The sequence below is a fragment of the Haliotis rufescens genome, unplaced genomic scaffold (assembly GCF_023055435.1).
Source record: "Haliotis rufescens isolate VD_foot unplaced genomic scaffold, xgHalRufe1.0.p SCAF_5, whole genome shotgun sequence".
NCBI classification, from domain to species: domain Eukaryota; kingdom Metazoa; phylum Mollusca; class Gastropoda; order Lepetellida; family Haliotidae; genus Haliotis; species Haliotis rufescens.
Genome location: NW_025964223.1, coordinates 19,330,516 through 19,347,713, shown reverse-complemented (window position 1 = coordinate 19,347,713; position 17,198 = coordinate 19,330,516). Strand labels below are relative to the sequence as shown.

Sequence of the window (17,198 nt, the reverse complement as noted above, 5' to 3'; positions counted from 1 at the left end):
TGTTGCAGGTGACTAGGACCTCCCACAATGGGCTGCAGCTTCTCTCGTAGTCGTAGCGGAGATCTGAATTCACGAGTGTTCCGTGTGTACAACGTTGACGACCAAGGGCAAGAACTGAACCCTGGGAAGATTGAGGTCAGCGACACCGAACTCATCCTCATCCAGAAAGGCAAGGAAGCCATCCGATGGCCACTACGATGTTTAAGGAGATATGGTTTCGATGCGGAGTTGTTTTCCTTCGAGAGCGGAAGACGATGTCCCACGGGTGCTGGTATTTACGCCTTCAAGTGTCGTAACGCCGAGGCCTTGTTTAACACGGTGCAGGACTGCATCCAGCGCGCCGGCCAGGAGGACAGCAGTAGAGTCAGTCACAACATCCTGCCTCCATCTAGTCGACCCAACAGCCGGCCGCAGAGCTTGGTGGACACGCCAACAGACAACTATGGAATCTTCATGACCAACAGGACCGACTCCGTCACCAGCAACGGTAGTGCCCACCACTACATCAACGGCACCATTAACAATGACTTGCACGAGTACATCAACACGGGGAGCACGGCAACTCGGCCAGGGTGTACCACCATTGACAGTGCAGCAGCCTTGATGGACCTGCTTCACAATGGTCCCCTCCCCCCGGCGGAGCCCGACCACCCACAAGTGACATATGCGGTGCTGGACCTTGAGAGTACCGAGAACCTGGCGGAAAATCTGGTTGAAGAAGGGGATGTGATTCGGAGAGACAGTGGTGCGGGGGACTCGCGACACAGTCTCAGTATTGGAGGGGCAGGAGCTGTCGGTGTGGATGATATTGGAGTTGTCTCCCCTGATGGTGATGAGGAAGGGGGTGCTGCGTGTCCCACGTATGTGAACGTTTTGGCTGAATGCCCACAGACAGTTCGCGAGAAGCCCATTCCTAATGGAGCCGCTGTCAAACAGCAGTCAGAACCTAATTATGCAAATTTGGACCTGGGAGAAAATTCCCCTCCTCCCAGGACCCGGCATAAAGAAATTTTGAAAGTGAACTACATAACCCTGGATCTGAAGAACCAGCCCATGGAGAACGGAACCAACGGAGCTAGTGCTTCGCCAACGTCACCCACCAGTTTCGGGTCCTTCCCAGAATCCCCATGTCGTAAAACGGATAGTTACGCAATGATTGACTTCAATAAAACTGCAGCTTTGCTCATTGCTGCCAAAAATGTGGACGATAGCCGGGGTGGCTCGGGCGGAAGGAAGACGCGACACAACAGTGTCATAACAGACATGCCGTAACCTTGCTCAGTCGCCCCATGTGCCATACCACACCCACATCTGGAGGAGACTAGGGGAGAGTTGTTCGCTTGGGATGTACAATACCTACAGTACACTTGGTACGACAGTATTTTGATATGTTCCTCGGTGGATTTTCTGTGTATGTTGTTGACAAACATTTGTCAGTTGAGTCTCGTCCCCTGGCGCCCATGACGAGCACCTCTGTTGTCCCTCCAGTGTACGTGGTGGTTTAGTATTTATGACGTGTCTTTAGTACCTGTGGTTATTGTGGGTATACCCTGGCCTTAGTATTTATACACTTCATAATGCATTTAGGCCTTGGCCATAGTATTTAGGTATACTCATTTTGCATTTATTCCCTAGCTATAGAATATATACCCTGGTCATAGTATTTATACTCTGACTATAGTATTGATATTCTGGACATAGTGTATATACCTTGGTCATAGTATTTATACTCTGATTGTAGTATTTATACTCTGACTGTAGTGTTGATACTCTGGACATAGTGTATATACCTTGGTCATAGTATTTATACTCTGATCATAGTATTTATTCTCTAACTATAGTATTGATACTCTTGGCATAGTGTATATACCTTGGTCATAGTATTTATAATCTGATCATAGTATTTATTCTCTAACTATAGTATTGATACTCTTGGCATAGTGTATATACCTTGGTCATAGTATTTATAATCTGATCGTAGTATTTATACTCTGACTATGGTATTGATACTCGGACATAGTGTTTATACCCTGGACATAGTGTTCGTTTTCTGGTCATAGTATTAATACTAGGGCTGGTCATAAGTACAGATCATAGAGATCGATAATCATTAACTAAATATCTATCAGTTATCACTAAATATCGGAGAAGTAAATTTCAGCAAATACACAAAAAAAAGTCTGAATGAAATATTTCACTCCGCTGATGGGTGGTGCACATTTATGCAGGGATTACTTTGATGACATTTAAGATATAACACAAACAGTTTATTTTCCATCTTCAGAAATTGACATTATTGACAATAACAAGTCTGTTTTGGTAAATCTAAACTTCATTACATCAAAATAGTTTATGTAAGATATTATTGATGACACAATTTTCAAATCGATGATCGTTAATATTTCTTCCCATCAATGATAATTCTGATTATCGATCTTGTCCGCCAGCCCTAATTAATACCCTGTTCCTGGTATTTTTGCATTTACTTCTGCCTTTATTCCGCAGTCCTAGTATTTTGACTGATAGTAGGACCGTTATCATCCACTGTCTCTACTACAGCTGTCCTCCTGTAGCAGTGTATGTTACAGTGTCCTGACCTAGCTGTAGTACCAACTATGTATACACAGTAATACGCAGTCTTTACACTCCAGAAAAGCTCCTCCGTATTTACACTCCAAAAGAAGTATTCAGTATTTACACTCCAGAAGTATGGATTATTATTTATACTCTAAATGACGTACGAAGAATGTATGCTCCAGAAGATGTCTAAATGATAGATACTTTTTCTGTAGTATTTATGTTCTGAGTGTATTGTTTGTTTGTTTTGTTTGTTTGTTGTTTACCACTGCACAGAGCAATATTCTAGCGATATGACGATGATCTGTAAATAATCAAGCGATTGACATCATGAGCATCGATCAAAGCAATTGGGATGCAATGACATGCATCAACCAAGTCAGCAAGCCTGACCACCCGATCCGGTTTTATACCCAACCCTTCATGTCGTGTGCCGCATGTCATCGTGTCCCATTTTTTAGATCGATGCTCATGATATCAGTCACTGGATTGTCTGTCTTGGACTCGATTATTTGCAGACAGTTGCATGTAGCTGGAATATTGCTGAGTGTGGCGTTAAGCAAAAAACAAGACATGTTCTGTACCACTCACTAGCAGGCTGTAGTATTCATAGCAATCATACTTTGTGTAGTATATATTGACAATGATACTCGAGCTGGAGTGTAAATATAAGCTACATCAGCAGGCTATGTATCATACATGATTGTGAGTTTGTATCTGTTGGTGTACCCAGGGATGAAAATACACTCTCTTAGTGCTATTCCCCTGACTGCCGAGGATGCACCAGGAGGGTTTAGCTACAGCTTCCATAATGGTAAATACAGCGTCTTTTACTGCCAGAAGGTATCTAATAATATGAGTAACATTTTGAATGGTTTTATGTTTGTAACTCTGGCATTTCATGATCAAGGGAATGTTAAAAATGGCAAGTGTATTTTAACTTCAGCAGATTGATAATGGTTTTATCTTCATGTAACCTTGCCGTGATATGCTGGATGTAGTGCTGTGAGCGATTAGTTGACGCAAACATCCACGTCCTTGCCGTGGTGTCATCTGTCCATATGTGCAATGATTATTCATATTCCCTTCCACAGCATCCCAATGACAAATGTGTCCACATTTTCTTCTCCTCTGTTTCAAATCTCATCTTCTGTGGTCATTGTGGTCATGCTGTGTTATGTGTGGTTTTAGTGAAGAATTTGTTTGTTTTTAGCTGGTACTGTTTATACTGTTTCTGCCATACAGATCAGTGTCTTGTAGTGCCTTGAACAGTGCCATCATAGCCATGGTAACACGCCATGGTAACACGCCATGGTAACATGTCATTCATCATGCAGTACCCAGGGGCCCAAAAGCATTTTAACAGCCGGCAAAAGATAGGTCATATTAGGGCGCCATTCTAACATTGTCATATTACTGCGCCATCTTAACATTGTCATATTAGGGCGCCATCTTAACATTGTCATATTAGCACCATCCTAACAATGTCATATTAGGGGGCAATCCTAACATTGTCATGTTAGGGCGCCATTCTAACATTGTCATATTAGGGCGCCATTCTAACATTGTCATATTAGGCAGTCATTCTAACATTGTCATATTAGGGCGCCATTCTAACATTGTCATATTAGGCCACCATTCTTTAAACATTGACATGTTTGGGTGCCATTCTATCATTGTCAAGTTAGGGCGCCATTCTAGCATCGCCATCAGTGGTCATCACGGGTATAACATTCATTTGTGCTTTCAATCATCACCGTGAGCCAATGTCGTGACTTTCCATCTGTTGTCCAGTGATATCTTCAATAACAGCTTCAGTGTAACTGCATTACATTTGCTTGTGGCTTTCTTTAATTACGTGCTTTGCGGACTAGACTGTCATTCTAAGAGGCACACACATGTACAAATCTCAGCCCTGGGCTAGTCACATTGTCAGACGCCGAGCGGAATGTAGAAGATCTGTGATGGATGACACATCACATCTTCATCCCCATCTGACATAACTGTAAATATAAGCTGCACATCCCTGAACAATGTTAGGACTCTCTGTGTTAAATGGGGGCACGGATGGTCCAGTCGTCTAAGGCGCCCCGATTCGCTGTGCAGGGTTGTGTCCCTTGGGCACGCCAGAAACCTATGATTGTGGGTTTGAATCCCAGTTTGCCCCAATTATGTTTCCAGGTTTGTCAGCACCATACCCGTGCTTGTGGGTTTCACCGAAGTGGTAAACGTCTTTACTTCGGGCTTTCCTCCCACATTAAGCTGACACGCTGTGATATAACTGTAATACTGTTAAAAGCGGCGTTAAACCCAACTCACTCACTCACTCACTCACTCACTCACTCACTCACTCTATGTTAAATATTTCATTTTGCAAAGGAGCTGGACCCTTTCTTCTAATACTGTAGGGTTGATGAACTTGGCTACAATGACAGACGCTACCTTTATCAAGGGCAGATCCAGCATTTTTAATAGTGAGGGGTCCAAAATATCAAAATCCTCTCTCAGTCAATTTTACTAAGGGGGCAGTCGGGTAGCCTAGTGGTTAGAGCATTCGCTTGTCACACCAAAGACCCGGGTTCAATTCCTGACATCGGTACAATGTGTGCAGCCCATTTCTGGTGTCTTCAGGCGTGATATTCCTGGAATATTGCTAAAAGTGGCGAAAAACCATACTCACTCACTCAATTTTCCTATAAATATCAAAATCCTGTAGGCAGTAAAATTGACTGAGAGAGGATTTTGATATTTTGGACCCCCACATACTACATTTAGTTGTCAAAGGGGGGGATCCTGGACCCGACCTCTGGATCCACCTATGCCTTAATGTATGCATCCTCTGGACCATCCTTGATCATCCAGGGAATGAGGCTGCCAGTTGGATAAGTACCCTGGACCCAACAGACACCACAGCTTCGTTTGGGAAGGGATGTCACATCTTCATCTCTCAGGACACTGACTTCACGTGAAGTTCTCTCGCAAATATGATTTGAGTGGATGGCTAATGTTAGCACAATGCCATTCAAATCTGACTCAGAACAAGGCTATGGTAGTGTCTGGTCCGGAGATATAATACACCGGATAATCAAAGATGCCACGCACATTCAAGTAGAATTATGACACATACCAGGTTCTGTGTTTGTACCATTATCTTTGTGATATAGTCTGTACTATGTATGACCTGTGTGTCAATCACTGTTTGAAAATAGCATGAAACTTAAGCAACCTTGTCTGTGCTTTAGTGTTAAAAGTTCAACATTTAAGGGTTCCTTAGATTCGGATACTATAGGAGCAAACATAATTTCAAGGTGGAGGGTGGCCCAGTCATCTAAGGTGCTGCAATTCCCTGTGTAGAGTTGTGTCCCTTGGACCACAAGAAAATATGATTTGTGGGTTCGAACCCTGGTTTGTCCCAATTATGTTTTAAGGTTTGTCAAGCGCCATACCGAGGGTTTCGACGAAGTGGTAAACGTCTGAGACCTCATCACTTCAGGCTTTCCTCCCACATTAAGCACATTAATCACACACCGCGATATAACTGGAATAATGTTAAAAGCGGCGTTAAACAACTCACTCACTCACTCCTGGCTACTCTTGGTAAGTCCTTGGTCGGTCAGGTAGCCTAGTGGTTAAAGCTTTTGCTCGTCACACCGAAGACCCGGGTTCGATTCCCGACATGGGTACAATGTGTGAAACCCATTTCTGGTGTCCCCCGCCGTGACATTGCTGGAATATTGCTAAAAGCGGCATAAAACCAGACTCACTCACTAACTCACTCACTCACTTGGGAAGTCGTGTTCACCATGTTTCTCTCATGCCAATGTGTTCAGATGATAGTCATTTCTCTTCACATTTTAGGCTGTGGAATGTTTTTATGACATTTCTCATCATTTTACTCTTCATTTACAGTGTGTGAACAGCATTTCCTGGCGATCAATAGTTTGGTTTTGTCCAGTTATTTCAGTATGTGTTCATTGAATGTCAAGATTATCTGGAATGGAACAAAAGTTATCTTTCCTTGATTAATTTGACAGGTTGTTTGGATTATATTTATGCTAATGGCTACAAAGAAAAAAGTCCTTTAACCATTTTCCAAAAATATGTACAAATTCTAAAACAGGAAATAATTGTGCCCAGTAAACGTTTATGTCCAAAATTACACTTACAATAACACGAGCCATCCATCCACTGGTTTCCCTTGAACAAATGATAGCATTATTTCCAAATGAAAATGAAACCCTCGGAGGTAGGTGCGTACTATACAAGAAAATACACAATACATAGGGTTTTTTACCTTTAAAAGTAATTTTTGGACATATTTTTTGTCTCTCCTTCCTTTATGTATTTTAGGGGGCATGGGTGGCCCAGTCGTCTAGGGCGCTGCAATTTGCTGTGCAGTGTTGTGTGAAGATTCTGGTTAGAATGGGTCTTCAGCAACCAATGCTTGCCGTGAAAGGCGACTATACATAGTTGGAGGAACTAGGAGTGTGGATGGAGGAATTAGGGAGAGGGGTTGGAGGAACTAGGGAGGGGGTTGGAGGAACTAGGGAGAGAAGTTGGAGGAACTAGGGAGGGGGTTGGAGGAACTAGGGCGAGGGGTTGGAGGAACTAGGGAGGGGGGTTGGAGGAACTAGGGAGAGGGGTTGGAGGAACTAGGGAGAGGGGTTAGAGGAACAAGGGAGAGGGGTTGAGGAACTAGGGAGAGGGGTTGGAGGAACTAGGGAGGGGGTTGGAGGAACTAGAGAGGAGCTGGAGGAACTAGGGAGAGGGGTTGGAGGAACTGGGGAGATAAGTTGGAGGAACTAGGGAGGGGGGTTGGAGGAGCTGGAGGAACTAGGGAGAGGGGTTGGATGAACTAGGGAGAGGGGTTGGAGGAACTGGGGAGAGAAATTGGAGGAACTAGGGAGGGGGGTTGGAGGAACTAGGGAGGGGGTTGGAAGAACTAGGGAGGGGGCTTGGAGGAACTGGGGAGGGGGTTGGAGGAATTAGGGAGAGGGGTTGGAGGAACTAGGCAGAGTGGATGGAGGAACTAGGGAGAGAGGTTGGAGGAACTAGGGAGGGGGGTTGGAGGAACTAGGGAGAGGGGTTGGAGGAACTAGGGAGAGGGGTTAGAGGAACTAGGCAGAGTGGATGGAGGAACTAGGGAGAGGGGTTGGAGGAACTAGAGGAGTTGGAGGAACTAGGGAGAGAGGTTGGAGGAACTAGGGAGGGGGCTTGGAGGAACTAGGGAGAGGGGTTGGAGGAACTAGGGAGAGGGGTTAGAGGAACTAGGCAGAGTGGATGGAGGAACTAGGGAGAGGGGTTGGAGGAACTAGGGAGAGGGGTTGGAGGAATTAGGGAGAGGGGTTAGAGGAACTAGGCAGAGTGGATGGAGGAACTAGGGAGAGAGGTTTGAGGAACTAGGGAGGGGGGTTGGAGGAACTAGGGAGAGGGGTTGGAGGATCTAGGGAGAGGGGTTAGAGGAACTAGGCAGAGTGGATGGAGGAACTAGGGAGAGGGGTTGGAGGAACTAGAGGAGTTGGAGGAACTAGGGAGAGAGGTTGGAGGAACTAGGGAGGGGGCTTGGAGGAACTAGGGAGAGGGGTTGGAGGAACTAGGGAGAGGGGTTAGAGGAACTAGGCAGAGTGGATGGAGGAACTAGGGAGAGGGGTTGGAGGAACTAGGGAGAGGGGTTGGAGGAATTAGGGAGAGGGGTTGGAGGAACTAAGGCATTAGCACCGCATTACTCTATTATCGAGATAGATATGTTCCAAATACTTTCGTTATTCATCCCACACTGTTTAAATTTAATTCATTAATGTCAACATCTAATGTAAAGATAATTAAAAACCTTGCTTTTCACATTTATCATGCCAATAATCTTAGGATATAACCAAACTATGTTCTTTATTTCTTAAATTTGTTCTCTCCATCACGATTTTACTGTGCACAGTTGGAACAAATGTATGCTGAGAATTTGGGCTGTGGCCTACATTCTTACGAAATAAATAACATCTACTCATATATCAGTGGCCAGCAAGTACAGTATTGGACATAATTATGCCTCATGGTATTTCAGCACTTTAGTCGTGGGAATCTTTATATCAAAAGCAGCTATGCAGTTTACCATTAATGTACATGCATGATTATGATAACAACCTAAAACAAACCCAATCATATTCTCCATAGAACATGTAAGATGATGTATTACGGTACAATGAGTACTTTATTGTCTCAATGTGACTTAAGGAGTTTAACACTTTCTTGATAAGGCTAAAAAAAATAAGTCTTAGTTCTCAGGCACCGCCTGCATCATCATAACGTTTGCCACACATTTCATTTTTTTCCGGTTTCAAAAAGCCTTAAATATTCCATGTCTAGGGGTAGTCAAATACTGTATTCCAGTATTTTACTCATCAATGAATACTTTTATATAGGCCTTTTCCAGGTTGATTGTACACAACTGTTTATTTGGTTACATACTAGTTTGAACACACACACACACACACACACACACACACACACACACACACAAAACACACACAAAACACACACAAAACACAAAACACACACACAAAAAAAAAACACACACACACAAAAAAAACACACACACACACAAAGCACCGCCCGCCCTCATTTTATTTTCAAAAGCCGTTGCCTGAGATCTAATTCTTTTATTATTATTTTTAAGCTTAAGGGTACAATTACCAGTATCCAAATGATACATTACAATAATAAAGAAGTTGAAATCCATTAGCATAAGTCAATTCATTGTACTAAAATTACATTAATCTGCACTTAATGTTTACCGGTAACTATTTTATTGTTAAAAGACTTATAACTTGCAGTTAGAATTACATGATTATTGAAAAGATTGCAGTGATGCTGTTGATACTACATCTTCTAAATGCCACTTTTAATGTCACATAAAAAATGTTTTGTTGGTTTTTCCCACTTTTATGTTTTATTTTATTTTATCTCTTTTTTTTTAAAGAAATGAAATAATAATTTTAGTACACTTGTGTATTTCCTGACAAAGCACTGAGGTTCCAGATGAAAATGGTGGCAGTCCCCCTGCATTCTCCCCCCTTAATCTCCCCCCTGCTCTTAGGGGGTACAGAACACCTCCCATACGTCTTTGGCAGGATCAGCTATTTCAGCACCGAGTGCCCATGTTAATCACTGTAAATGGCAGACCTTTGCACACTGGAAACCCTCCCTTTTTTTTGTTCATTAGTCAAGAGGCCATATTCACACGGCTACCAACGATAAGAGCAATAAGGTTGTTATTTTTTCACCAACTAATGTGGACGTTGAACAGAGGTTACCAGTATTTGCAATAATTTGTAGAAAGTCCAAGTTATATTTATTTGTTTAAAATGTGTGCAATACCTTGTTCTGAGAATCATGAACATTTTTAGAGTGGTGGATGTTTTATATTGATATTATGAGCCAAGATGTCGTGTGTCACACGTTTATGGAACTGGCACACACTGTGTGACAGCCTGCAGAACAGATGGAAGAGTTACCTGCCCTTCTACAACTCCTTTTATGGACAATAGGTTGCCGTAATGCATGTCAGTATATACTGCTCAACTTGTGTAGGGATTCTGAGTATATGTCGTTTCATTGTGATCATTGATTTCAGATGATGGTGTTCTGTTTTGTTTCATAAGAGTAAAGTTGCGATTAGAAAGGTCAAGGTGAAAACGAGCTTTATTCTCACACCAGTTCCTCTTTATCACAATAAACTACTGTCAAAAGTCCCCCATCACTCTTAGAGCACAGCCAAACACTAAACTCCTGTGATTGGCACGTACATGCAAAAAGTGAACGGTTCATGCAAACATCTCTTTTCCCTTTCCGGTGGTGGGGTGGCCTAGTGGTTAAAGTGTTTGCTCATCATGCCTAAGACCCGGGTTCGATTCCCCATATGAGTACACTGTAAAGTCCATTTCTGGTTTCCCCCACTGTGATATTGCTGGAATATTGCTAAAAGCAGCATAAAACCAAACTCACTAGCTCACTTTTCCCATTCCATTAAAGGGCCCATGAACCCACGGCGTCCGTTTAAATGTCGAGTACATGCAGCGCAAGCAGCAATGTTGTATGACGCGCACTAGTCGAGTGCATTACCGCGATGTATTCGTATGTCATGTGACCCAAATGACAACCGCCCATTGGATCAAAGCCTTTAGCTGTGCTCTGAGGAAAAGACTTCATTTCAAGTAACCAGTACTGTATATATACTACTCAAAAGAAGTTAAGCATCACCTGATTCTTTCATATTACTATGGTTAATCTGTCATGCCAATTGTAGCAATATGAAAGAATCGGGTGTTCCTCAACTTCTTTTGAGTAATATACATACCAGTGTGAAAAATCTCAAGATCCCTTGCAGAAGTTGAGTTGCATTGTTGATGCTGATATTTATGTGTGTTGCAGTAAACATACAACAATGATGTTACCTTCATCCCAGTCCTCATCTCACAAAGCGATGTTAGTGCTACGATGGTCGCAATATTACCGTACGGCTGTCGTAACAATATCTTAGAATGGTCGTGACATAAACTTGCGATGGAAGTCGTATTATGTTATGATGATCTTGCACTGGGTCCGCTGTGTAAAGCAAGTACCGTATTCACCGTAATAATTGCCCCTGGCACTTGAAAAATGGGGGTAGAAAACTGACTACGGGAGCACTTATTATAACAATGCGCCACAAATTTGTTTTCAGAGACCAAGCAGTAGTGAACAAAGTTAGTTCAAACAAAGATGAAACAGATAATAGTTTCTAGGCAATTATATATTCTTTCTTTGCTACTGTTTTCTGTGGTTTACACAGGAAAATATGGCTTTCATTTCAATGTTTGGTCTTAGTCGAATTGCCTTTAAAGATTTCTTGCAGATTGGTCTTGAATTTGATCAAGGGGTGCTTATTGGTCCAAACGGCGCTTCTTGTAACAGGGTGCTTAATACGGAGAATACGGTAAAGGTGGTTTGTGGTATGAACAAACAAGCGGGGTACCATGGTTGTATTTTCCTGTCAAGTTCCAGCAATGTCAAAGTGAAAATGTTTCACTGTTTTTCATTATTGAATATTTGTATGAATATCCTTCCCCAAATCATGTTTCACTTACCTTGGGTACTTATGCTGTGACAATGCCTGGCAGTGATTCCTGCAACTGTTAATATGTTCTTGATGCAACAGGTGAATCGGTAGGGCGTCAGTTTGAGCTCTGCCTCCCCCACCCTCCCTGTATGTGCATTCTATATCATCCCTGCTGAGGGGCCTGTCATGTCTTTGGGGGAGGGGGACCACTAGTGGCCCAGTCGTCTAAGGCGCTGCGATTAGCTGTGCAGAGTTGCGTCCCTTGGGCATGCCAGAAACCTATGATCCTGGGTTCGAATCCCAGTTTGCCCCGATTATGTTTCTGGGTTTGTCAGCACCATACCCGTGCTCGTGGGTTTCACTGAAGTGGTAAACGTCTGAGACCTGCATCACTTCGGGCTTTCCTCCCACATTAAGCTGACACACCTTGATATAACTGTAATGCTGTTAAAATCGGCGTTTAACCCAACTCACTCACTGGCTCACTCTTTGGGATGGAACAGATATCTCATCTGTAAGTGTACTCACTGCCAAAAGAAACATGAATACCATACATGTTAATGTATGAAGACTTACTCATATTCAAGAGATATTAGATTGGTTCAATGCACAAATGAACATACTGTCATGTGAACCGAACGTGAACGCATCACGTGTGACATCATAGATCCATGACTCGAGATGCACCGTTTGTAATTTTGACAATTAGTGTGTAAAGTATCGAAATCACGTGCTACATATCGTGATAAGAATAAAGACACTGTGGCAACACTTGACTGATTGTTAGTTATGTTATTAATTGGTACACACTTGAAACATCTCTTCTTAACGTACATACTTCTCCATATGTTTCTATGGTTTACGTTTCTTTTGCAAGTGAGTATATCAAAAATAGATGACTTTAAAAAATTTCCAGATGGGTGCGGGTTTGCATTAACTGCGCAGCGAATCGGGAGTGCAATATCTAATTCATGAAATTCCACATTGTTTAGGTTTGTTTTTTAAGACCCAACCCTATCTTGTTTGATAGGCATTACTTAGAAGTTGACGGGTGACAAGGTAGACACAATTTTATGGATAACTTCTTTAATACTGTAAAAAGTGACATTTCGGTATAGATCATTATACCGTTGTCAAGCAGTCCTGTTTGTCCTGCTTGACAACGGTATAAGGATCTTTACCAAAATGTCGCTTTGTACAGTATTAAGGAAGTTGTTATCCATAAAATTGTGTCTAACTTCCCAACCCTATCATTGTTTTATCTGATTATCTCCCCTATCATAAGTGACAGGTCCCTTGCTGCATACATTTGTAATCATTCTTACATTTGTAAGCATGCATACATTTGTAATCATGCATGATTTGTAATCAAGCATATGTTTGTAATCATGCTTACGTTTGTAAGCATGCATACATTTGTAATCATGCATACGTTTGTAATCATGCATACATTTGTAACCATGCATACATTTGTAAGCATGCATACATTTGTAATCATGCTTATGTTTGTAAGGATGCATACGTTTGTAATCATGCATACATTTGTAAGCATGCATACATTTGTAATCATGCTTATGTTTGTAAGGATGCATACGTTTGTAATCATGCATACATTTGTAAGCATGCATACATTTGTAATCATGCTTATGTTTGTAAGGATGCATACGTTTGTAATCATGCATACATTTGTAAGCATGCATACATTTGTAAGCATGCATACATTTGTAATCATGCTTATGTTTGTAAGGATGCATACGTTTGTAATCATGCATACATTTGTAAGCATGCATACATTTGTAAGCATGCATACATTTGTAATCATGCTTATGTTTGTAAGGATGCATACGTTTGTAATCATGCATACATTTGTAAGCATGCATACATTTGTAATCATGTGGTGTAATGTGGTACCAGTATGTTTGTGGTAGTGAATTCAAGTGCGCAATGTGTCCATAAGAGATTGACTTGTTTTGAGGGTAATGCATGTACACAAAGCTTGCACAGAACCAATGCAAATTTGGGCCTGACTGATGTATATAGTTGTAAGAATGTACATATAGACCACTTGTTTTCTAGGCACTGTTAAATACTTGTCTGCCCCGATCAGTAGTCCATGTTTATGTTGTGATGGATTTTAGGATCTGTGAAAAACAATGTTATGGTGATAGTTTTGTTATTCTCAAATGATGTTTATGTGATGACTGTTTACAATGTAGTATTTTCCCTGACCTATATATTTCAACTTTGAAGTTTCCGTCTCAGCTTATGTGGGTGATTTACTCAATGTTCGATAGGGATACTGACCTATTTCATATGACCCGGTATGTACACATTAGGCCTTATACAATTTTTAGTTGGTTTATGAGAATGAGTGACCCAAAAACAACTGAAATCAGAAAAAAAATTATAATGTCTTTTGACTCGCAGAATTTCACAAATCTGTTTTACAATTTACAATGAGAAAAATGCAAGATTTTATCACCGCTGTTCATAAGAAATAGTGAATATTATTTTTTAGGATATTTATGCTAATAAAAAACAATCCAGTATCTTTTGGTATTGTTTCACAAACAGACTTCCGGCCTGTGAAGATCCAGGGTAGAATAGGTCTTCAGCAACCCATGCTTGCTGTAAAGGGCGACTATACATGTTGTAAGAGGCGACTAACGGGATCGGGTGGTCAGGCTCGCTGACTTAGTTGATGCATGTCATTGGTCCCAATTGTGTGGATCAATGCTCATGATATTAATCACTGGATTGTCTGGTCCAGACTCGATTATTTACGGACCGCCGTCATATAGCTGGAATATTGCTGAGTGTGGCGTTAAACAACAAACAAACATACTTCTGTGATGGTATCAACTACATGTTTGTTTTCTATTGATTAATACCAGTACTAATCTGGAAGTTGAGTTTTTATTATTTTTAATGTTTTGACCACCTACATTGAACTTAAGGCCTTTTGTTTTAGACCAACTAATAAGAAATAAAAGGCCTTAGTTACAACTATTTGCATACATCATAAGTAATCAGTGTAGTAGAGAATGGAATAATTTCAATATCCCTATCAAATGTTGAGTACCATTCTTAGGCCATGAGAAGTTTTTAGTTTTGAAGCAGATAGTATCTGAGTTAACTCCTCATTGTGGCTACCCTATTGGCAGCTCAGTGGCAAGTAGTGTTTGTAAGTAGATCCCTCACTGTTTCATGAGATATCCAAGGGTTAACTGAGCTGGGTTTAGACCAAGATGCCATTGGTTTTCATGTGTTATAGGTTTAAGATAGACAAACCATGGGTGTTCATGTGTTTCAGTGGGAATATCATGGATATGCCATGGGTATCCATATGTTACAGAAGGGATGAGATAGATATACCATGGGTATTCATATATTTCAGTGTGGATAAGATAGATATAACATGGGTATCCATGTGTTACAGAAAGGATGAGATAGTCATACCATGGGTATTCATATGTTTCAGTGGGGATGAGATAGATATACCATGGGTATTCATATGTTACAGAAGGGATGAGATAGTCATACCATGGGTATTCATATGTTTCAGTGGGGATAACATAGATATACCATGGGTATTCATATGTTACAGAAAGGATGACATAGTCATACTATGGGTATTCATATGTTACAGTGGGGATGAGATAGATATGCCATGGGTATTCATGTGTTACAGAAAGGATGAGATATTCATACCATGGGTATTCATATGTTACAGTGGGGATAAGATAGATATACCATGGGTATTCATGTGTTACAGAAAGGATGAGATAGATATGCCATGGGTATTCATATGTTACAGTGGGGATGAGATAGATATGCCATGGGTATTCAAATGTTACAGTGGGGATGACATAGTCATACCATGGGTGTTCATATGTTACAGTGGGGATATGATAGATCGATAGTACCAGACATGTTATTGTGGATTGGGTGGTCACAATGTGTGACTAGTTGGATTGGATGTCAACACACCAAGTCAGTGTTGATCACCACTGGTATTGAGTATTTACTGACCATGGCATAAAACATCATTTACAAACTCGCATTCCTACAAAGACCTGTTCTCAATGCCATAGCCACCTTGTCTTCCAAACTAATGCCTATATTGAGAGTCAGATACAGGTTGATCAACCTTCTGTAGTGAGCTAAGCGTGTTGCTAAATGCTAATTTCAGATTGTTTTGAAAAATATTTGCAGAGAAGGTCGTGTCCAAAATGGTCACTTACAGACATTACAGTCTTCTGGTGTCTGGATTTACTGCCATGTGATATTGTGTTCAAGATTGTTTCTTCTATTGATGTTTGGGGACGGATTCTGCCATTGATTATTATTTGACAAATTTGAGACACTAGATATTTTAGAATACAATACAGATAGGAATTTTCCCATCTACATGTTATTCTCAAGCTGTGGAAGGTAAAGTCCCCTGGATCAATGGCATCTTGTTATGTAATGTCAATCTCATGTAATCTGTGGTTGTGTTCATGTCATTTTGCTCTCATCTTTGCAATGTTAGACATTAAGCCAACAAGAGCTTTGTGGCTTACAGTCAGTCATTCTTGTTGTTTTTTTTATTATCTGTATAAATAAACATATTAGTTTTGAAATGTGTTTTTGTGATGGTGTTGAATATATTCACTTTGAACTTGAAGACAAACATATTGGGACCTATTCTGACATGGGAGAGAGGCAAGGGGCACTGGGGACCTATTCTGTCACAAGAGAGGCAAGTGGCACTGGGGACCTATTCCGTCACGAGAGAGGCAAGTGGCACTGGGGACCTATTCCGTCACGAGAGAGGCAAGAGGCACTGGGGACCTATTCTGTCAAGAGATAGGCAAGTGGCACTGGGGACCTATTCCGTCACAAGATAGGCAAGTGGCACTGGGGACCTATTCTGTCAAGAGATAGGCAAGTGGCACTGGGGACCTATTCCGTCACGAGAGAGGCAAGTGGCACTGGGGACCTATTCCGTCACAAGATAGGCAAGTGGCACTGGGGACCTATTCTGTCAAGAGATAGGCAAGTGGCACTGGGGACCTATCCCGTCACGAGAGAGGCAAGTGGCACTGGGGACCTATTCCGTCACAAGAGAGGCAAGTGGCACTGGGGACCTATTCCGTCACAAGAGAGGCAACATCTTTCGGTGCCACCAGGGAATGCTTTAACCACGAGGCTATCTAATGGAGTGAGTGAGTGAACTGTGTTTAACGCCGCTAACAGTATTCCAGTATTATTAATGTGGGAGGAAAGCAAGAAGTGATGCAGGTCTTAGACATTTACCACTTTGGTGAAACCCACGAGCATGGGTATGGTGCTGAAAAACCTAGAAACATAATTGGGGCGAACCGGGATTCAAACCCACAATCATAGGTTTCTGGCATGCCCAAGGGATGCAACTCTGCGCAGCAAATTGCGGCACCTTAGACCACTGGGCCACCCCTGCCCCCTCTAATGAAGGGGTACATTGGGTATACTCATTGTTCTTCAGTCAAAAACAAAATTATATGAG

At 41.7% G+C, this 17,198-nt stretch overlaps 1 protein-coding gene across 3 annotated transcripts in view; it reads left to right on the top strand.

The window, feature by feature from the left end:
• LOC124145258 (fibroblast growth factor receptor substrate 3-like) overlaps nucleotides 1-4,792 on the top strand; it is a 41,254-nt gene extending 36,462 nt beyond the window's left edge. For all 3 annotated transcript variants that reach the window (XM_046515002.2, XM_046515004.2, XM_046515003.2), the window contains one exon: nucleotides 9-4,792. In XM_046515002.2, the coding sequence (XP_046370958.1) occupies nucleotides 28-1,272 (1,245 nt within the window). In that variant the 5' untranslated portion in view covers nucleotides 9-27 and the 3' untranslated portion in view covers nucleotides 1,273-4,792. The remainder of the gene's footprint in view (nucleotides 1-8) is intronic.
• Nucleotides 4,793-17,198: the final 12,406 nt, after the last annotated feature.